Source organism: Psammomys obesus, unplaced genomic scaffold, assembly GCF_907164565.1.
Source record: "Psammomys obesus unplaced genomic scaffold, mPsaObe1.curated_primary_1811, whole genome shotgun sequence".
NCBI lineage: Eukaryota > Metazoa > Chordata > Mammalia > Rodentia > Muridae > Psammomys > Psammomys obesus.
Window position 1 is genome coordinate 1,535,687 of NW_026591597.1, and position 6,459 is coordinate 1,542,145.

The following is a 6,459-nucleotide window of genomic DNA, read 5'->3' on the forward strand; positions in this document are numbered from 1 at the left end:
GGGGGGGGGGCAATGTTACCACTTTGTCAGCCTCTGTCGCTGTTAAAGAGGCCCCTGCATATCCACACTTTTAGAAACTTTGAATCACACTGAGCATTTAGTTACCATAGGACAATCTCAAACTACAGGACAATCCACTGTTTTATCCCTGAAGCTGAGTATGAACATGATTCTGTAGCTAAGAAAATAAGGCTTCTGGTATTTCTACTTTTTTTTTTTTTTGAAGTCTATGATGTTTACTGAGTAAGTACATAAGAAGGTAACCTATTTTCAAAACACTTGCAGCATGTAATTAAAGAACAAGCAACTAGATAATGAGCATGGATTGTCATTTAAAGTGAAAGTTATAGAAAGGGTAGTTACTCAATCATTATGAAAGCAAATGGACACATTTTAAAATGTCTTTTGGCTTGATACGTTTGTACCAACTTAGATAATGATTAAATCTTTTTTTCCCCACGTTGTTTCTCACTAGAACATATATGTGTTTATAATTTAAACTTTCAGTGTTATATGGCAAATGACTTTCTTATACCTGTTTTGTTTTGTTTTGTTTTGTTTTGTTTTTAATGAACCTTTTTCCCTCTCTCCCTCCCCATAGAACTTGTGATGCTATGAAATGGGAAAAGATGCCTTCAGCTGTAGACGTTTTTAAAGCTACGGTCCTGTTAGTAAAATCTTTGCTGTATTGCTTTATGTTTTTAAAACTTCTTCCACTGTTATTGTATGAGAAAGTGTGTTGGCAAAATCAATTTTTGATAGTTCTATTTATTTAGGGAGTTTGGAATTAAAGTTTTAGGGGAGGTTAAATCAAATAGAAACAACCCTGCAAACATAGCCTAATTCTATGTTCCCTGGAGTACTGCTTCACAGTGTGGCCAAGAGTTTCCTGGCCAATGTTACATAAACACATTGGCTGTATACAGGTGTTTGTGTGGATGCCTATTATCTTAAAAAGTAAGACCTAACAAGCACACATGGAATATGGGTTAGAGTTCATTCTTTTCCCTCTGGCCCCCTGTTTCTGCTCCTCTCTGATGAGAAGGGCAAGAAAAGATATCCATCATACCAAAATCTATTTTTTAAAAAATAAAATAACACCTAATATATTTTGACATCATAAAACATTAAAGTTACTAAAATCAAGTTTTTGTGTGTGTTTCTGCTCAACAGGGAAAAAAAATTAAAAATTTAGTCTCCAGAGGAAAGAGAATTATACTATGCAGCAATCAAATGAACTCAACAAAGTAACTATGATTAAAACAATAAATGGGAATTTACTTTGCACTGTCAACCAAGAAATCAACACAGGCTTCCAGAGAGGAAAATACTTAAAGGGAAATAACATGGCATCAATTTCTTGAGATAACTTATCACTAAAAAATATACTTCATAGCTATAAGTTCACATATTTTTACTTGAGTCACAATAAATATGAACATGATAGTCGACATTAGCTGTTATTAAATGCTTCTTGCTAAGATTTCAAAGTCCAAACAGCTTATTAATGTGTGTTTTGCACATTATAACCAGGCAGATCGAAAGCTATTTTCAGTTGTGCATGAGTACCCTAATTCCAAACTTTCTGAACCAGTGAAGGAACAGCACCACTCCCTGTTTTAAAAGGAATATTCAAAAATGACAATTAAGTAAACACATTTTAACCCTGGTCCTACATTGCTGTACAGTAGATAACTTTCCCTTTTGTTTTGAATTCTTTCCTCCTCTCAACAAAGCTGTCTCTTTTTTCTTGTTATTTCAACTAACTAACCAGCTACTTCATTCTGAAACTATACTTTTTTTCAAATTGGGGAGGGGCAGTTTAAAAAAAAAATCTCCTGCGCCTCATTAAAATGTCAAGCCTCGCTTCTAACTCGGCTCATAATTGTATCTTTTAAAACATAACTCAACCTTAATGTATACTGCCTGACACCGTGTGTTGGCAAGCTCAAGAAAACGCCGTCTGTGTACCTTTAAGACTGAAAGCTCTTGCTGTCTGGCTCCCAGCCAAACTTGGAGGCCAAAGCAGGAGGGTTTTTGCAAAATACAATTGTAGACTCCCGCTTCCAACACTACCTACCAATACCTTCACCTTTGAGAAACAAAAATCTGTGGAAAGTTCATTTGCAAACTCCACCAGCTCCACTCCCTTCTGGAGAAGGCAGCATTTCCTCCTACTCCACAGTTCCTCAGGCCTGGGCCTTGGGGAAGGCCTACCTAGTTTGTATTTCAGAAGTTCAGTCCATACTGCCTCCCAGGGAAGGGGAATAGGGGTTCCTGTCTCTAGGGCTCCTTTCTCATCCCCTAGGGTTCCTTAGCCAAGACAGAGGAAGTTCAGTTCTTAGTATTTTACCCCATGTTTTAATCACCAGGCCTGGGTTTCCCAGCGAGGCAAAGAGCTTCGAGCAGCAAGCAAGCAGATGCCCAGGTGAGACGCTAGAGCAGGAAGCCTGCGCTGCCATCACCTTGCCAGAGCCACCCGGCTTTAAGAGTTTGGATCCCGGTCATCTCAGTAGCACAGACAGCTCTTGGACTGCAGCAAACTGTGTAACCAGAGTCGTTCCCACAACGTGGAATTCTAAGAAACTTACTTGTTTTGTCATGGAGTCGATGAGGCGCACATAGAAATCCTGTTCAGTCCTTATCCCTGGGGATAGAAGGAGGGAGGAAAATTAAGAGAGAGGGGATAAGCCCTGAAGGAGAAAAAAAAAAACCCACAATACAAATAGCAATAGCAACAAACAAAACCTGCACACAGAGGGCCAAGGCCAAGGGGAACTCCTGCTGTCCTGAAAAGACAGAGCCAGGACTTTCCTTCCCAGAATTCAGAAAGGATCTGCGGGCCTAGTTCCAATGCCCACCCCCCCAGAAACCAGCCTCCTCCAAACACTGGAGCTAGAAATGAGGTGGGGACCCCTGTCACCTGGCCACTCTCCCTCCCCAGGCTAAAGTCCCCCTGCAGTCGCCTGGATACACCAGGATCACCTCCACTCCTAGCCACCCCCAGGAGCCAAGCGACCTGTAATTTGGGCCGAGCAAAACAGGCCTCGAGGAGAAGGGTAGAAAGAAGCCCTGTGGTCTAATCAGGGCCAAGTGATGTCTGGTCAGCCCTGGGCTGACCAAGCCGCCCTCCGCCTCCTCAGGTGAGAAACTTCCTAGGATGAAATTTCTGAGAGGCCTGTTCACCTGGCGGGTGGCTGATGACTGAGCTTCGCTGGGGGGCTTTCGTCCACCTGGAGCTCCGTGAGCCCCCTGCCCTGACCCGGAGCCCCAGGGTGCTGGCACCGACCCGACAGGAGCCTCACCATTGCTGTAGAGGAGCTGGAGCCGGTAGTGGATCCCATTATTGGTCTTTTCGCTGTTGGCTTCCTGGTTTGCAGCAGGGCCCAAAGACACAAAAGGCGAGGGGAGAGGTCTTAGTGAGTGAGAGCACTAACTTGAAGGCAACTTTTCCCAAAGGGGACACCCCAACACACACACCCGGCCTAGCCAGCCTCGATGGCCACAGAAATTGTGGCAAACTGTTAAATCCTTTCTCTGCCCTATTTCCAAACTGCTGCTCCCTTTCTCCCATTCTGGAGAATTCAGTGAGGTGCATGTGGGGGAGACTCTTCCCAGGGCCTGGGGACTGCAGCCTGGGCCATCTGAGGCAGGCAATGCGTGAACCCTGGACCGGTACTTCAGAGCCAGCACACCCCAGGCTCCCAAGGCTAGACTGAGGTCGGGTTCGTTTTGCCTGGACTCTCTCCAGTTCTGGGGGCTCCATGCTAACTTTGTGGAGCACGATCTTGGGTCCCAGGAGCCTGGATTCGCCCAGGACGGGAAGTGGCTGGGGTGTGGGGAGAGCTTTGCACACGCGCTGGGGGGGGGGGGGGGGGCTTCTGGGGCGCCTGGGCCTGCTCCGGCTGGCTGCCGGGGACCGCGCTGCGCCCACTTACTTTTTCCTTCTCCACGAAGCCCACAAAGGCCGTCCTCTCGATCTCCACGGGCTGGCCCTGTCTGTCGTAGAGGGCCAGGACGAAGTGGAAGAAGTTGGATTTCCGCAGATTAGAAGGCGGCTGCTTCTCAAAGTGAGCCCGGGCCAGACCCACCCCACTACGACCAAAGACGCAGAGTTAGAGGGCTAAGCCAGACCTCGTCCCTCTCCCCGCCACGGTCACCCCGGATACCCGAGCGAACCCCCCCTCTCCCCAACACCCACCTCCTCTGCTCCCAAAACATCCCCTGGGCGCCTTCCATGACCCGTCAGGAGCCCGAGCGCGGCTGACGGACCGCACGCATGCCACTCGGGTTCCCCAGAACTCAAGAGGTGTGAAAGTTTTGTTTGGGTTCGGGGCGGGAGACGGAACGCTACGGCCTCTGCCCCACTGGAAGCGCGCCGCGTGGAGAGGAAACGTGACCGTGGGTGAGGCGAAAGGGGATTAGAAAGTGCGCAGTTGACGGACTTCGAAGGATGGGGCCGCGGGAATGGGTTCCCACTGCGCCGCCAAACCTCGCCAGTCTGCGGGCAGGTGGAAATGGATGGAGGCGCGCTGGGCTGCTGGCTGCGGCAGCCAACCTCCAGGAAAGCTCCCCAGCCTCGGCCAGCTGCGGGGACCCGGCCTCAGCACGCTAATTTTCTACGCAAACACAAGCCAGGGGAGAAGGGTCCCAGATTGGGACTCAGAGGCTATTAGAGATGATCGATCGCCATGGGAAAAGGAACCGGGGTGTGCTCTGTTTTATTGTTGTACGTGGTTGTTGTTTGGGCTTGTTTTGTTTTTTTAAATAAAAGACCTGTCTTGACAAAGTTTTTGCCATTCTGAGAAATCATCCTCACGCATTCCAAAAAAAAAAAAAAAAAAAAAAAAAAAAAAAAAAGCCAAAGGGCCAGGGCTGCTGGCTGAGGAGACCGGCCGGGGACTGGAGACTGGAGGACGGGGGCACCGCACTGACAGCCCAAACTGCCGGACGCTATCAGGCAAAACACACACACACACACACACACACAAACACACACAAACACACACTTTCGCTTCCAGCCTACTTACCCAATTCACTCTCACTACCAACCACTCCCAACCCTGTGCTCAGTGGCTATGGAAAGCGTACGGGGGACAGTTGTCTCTTGTCCTCCTCCCCCCCAAAACTGGGATAATGTAATTACTCCCCCCTTCTCCTTCTGCACCCTCCAGTGTAATGGGGCCTGGGGCCACCAAGTTTTCCATTTCTCCTAAGCCCAGCTGGTGTCCAGGAATGGAAAGGGTAGGGTACCATTTCTCACTTGGGACCAGGAGCCCCTGGACAGGGCACTGGGTGTGTCCAGGGAAGTTCCTCAAGTTGGCCCCCAAGGGTATGGCCTCCAAGCCACTCAGTGTAGAGTCTGGAGAGTAGGAGAGGGACTGGAGGAGGCCAAGGTGACAGGGAACGAGGAAGGCTTTTAGGAAAGGTGAAAATTAAAGTTGGGAATTGCTGTCCTACAGGCGGACTGAGAAAAAAAAAATTGAAGGGAATAGAGAGGGAGAGAGTAGAGAACCCGACAGGGGAAAGAAGGGAAGACTCCGAAGAGAAATAAGGAGAAAAAACAGGAGAGGCAGCCAGGTGAGAAAAGAAAAAAAGAGAAGGGTAAGCTGAGAAAGAAGGAAAGAAAAAAAAAAAAAGAGTGGGAAGGCAGGGGTGTAAGAAGGAAAGGGAAGAACAAGAAAAAAAATTAAAGAAGGTAGAAGAAGGAAAGGAAAGGTAGGGAGAAAGGAAAGAAACGTGAAACGGAAGGGAAAGGAAGGACGAAGGAGAGCGTAGAAATTTAAGTAAGAAAAAGGAAAGGGGAAGAAGATAAAAAGAGAGAGGAAAGAAAAATAAGGGGGAAAGGAAGAGAAGGAAAGGGTAGGAAAGAGAAATATATGTATATAAATACATATAACCATCCAGAAAAGAAAACAGGCGGTCAGGAAAGCTCAGCTATCCAACACGGTGCCGCGGAGACGCCGCTTCTGGGTTAGAACAAAATGAAAACAGCCGAGGACGAGGCTGCGGAAAGTGCCGGCAGAGCTCGGGCTCGGCTCCCTCCGGCGTCTCGCGGCGCTCCGGCCGCCCGCGGCGAAGAGTGCGGCGCCGCCGGGGAAGCGCGGAGCCCGGGCGGCGAGCCCAGCGCAGCGGCGGACGCACCGGCGTGGCCCGGCCCCGGGGAGCCGCGCCGCCGCCTCCCTCCGGGCTCCCCCGCCGGCCGGCGGCCTCTCCGCCACGGTCCCCCCAGCGGTACCCACCTCTGCGCCGCTGTGTTGGCGTCCAGCACCCCAGCGCCCTGCATCCACGTCCGCACCGCGTTCATGCCGCTGCCCAGCGGCTCTTCCTTCATACTGCTTCCACTCCGTTGGATGCTTTCCTGGATCCCAAACATGAAAACAACCTTTTCTTGTGGAAAATCTCCTCCCCTTTGAAAATATTAAAAAAAAAAAAAAAAAAAAAAAAAAAAAAGAAGAA

General features: G+C 48.9%; 1 protein-coding gene across 2 annotated transcripts in view; it reads right to left on the minus strand.

Annotated features, from left to right (window-relative positions):
• Ebf1 (EBF transcription factor 1) overlaps window positions 1–6,376 on the minus strand; it is a 385,123-nt gene extending 378,747 nt beyond the window's left edge. For both annotated transcript variants that reach the window (XM_055610690.1, XM_055610689.1), the window contains exons 1-4: window positions 6,243–6,376; window positions 3,939–4,095; window positions 3,306–3,369; window positions 2,592–2,647 (exon numbers count right to left, since the gene is read on the minus strand). In XM_055610690.1, coding sequence (XP_055466665.1) covers window positions 2,592–2,647; window positions 3,306–3,369; window positions 3,939–4,095; window positions 6,243–6,376 — 411 coding nt within the window. The remainder of the gene's footprint in view (window positions 1–2,591; window positions 2,648–3,305; window positions 3,370–3,938; window positions 4,096–6,242) is intronic.
• Window positions 6,377–6,459: the final 83 nt, after the last annotated feature.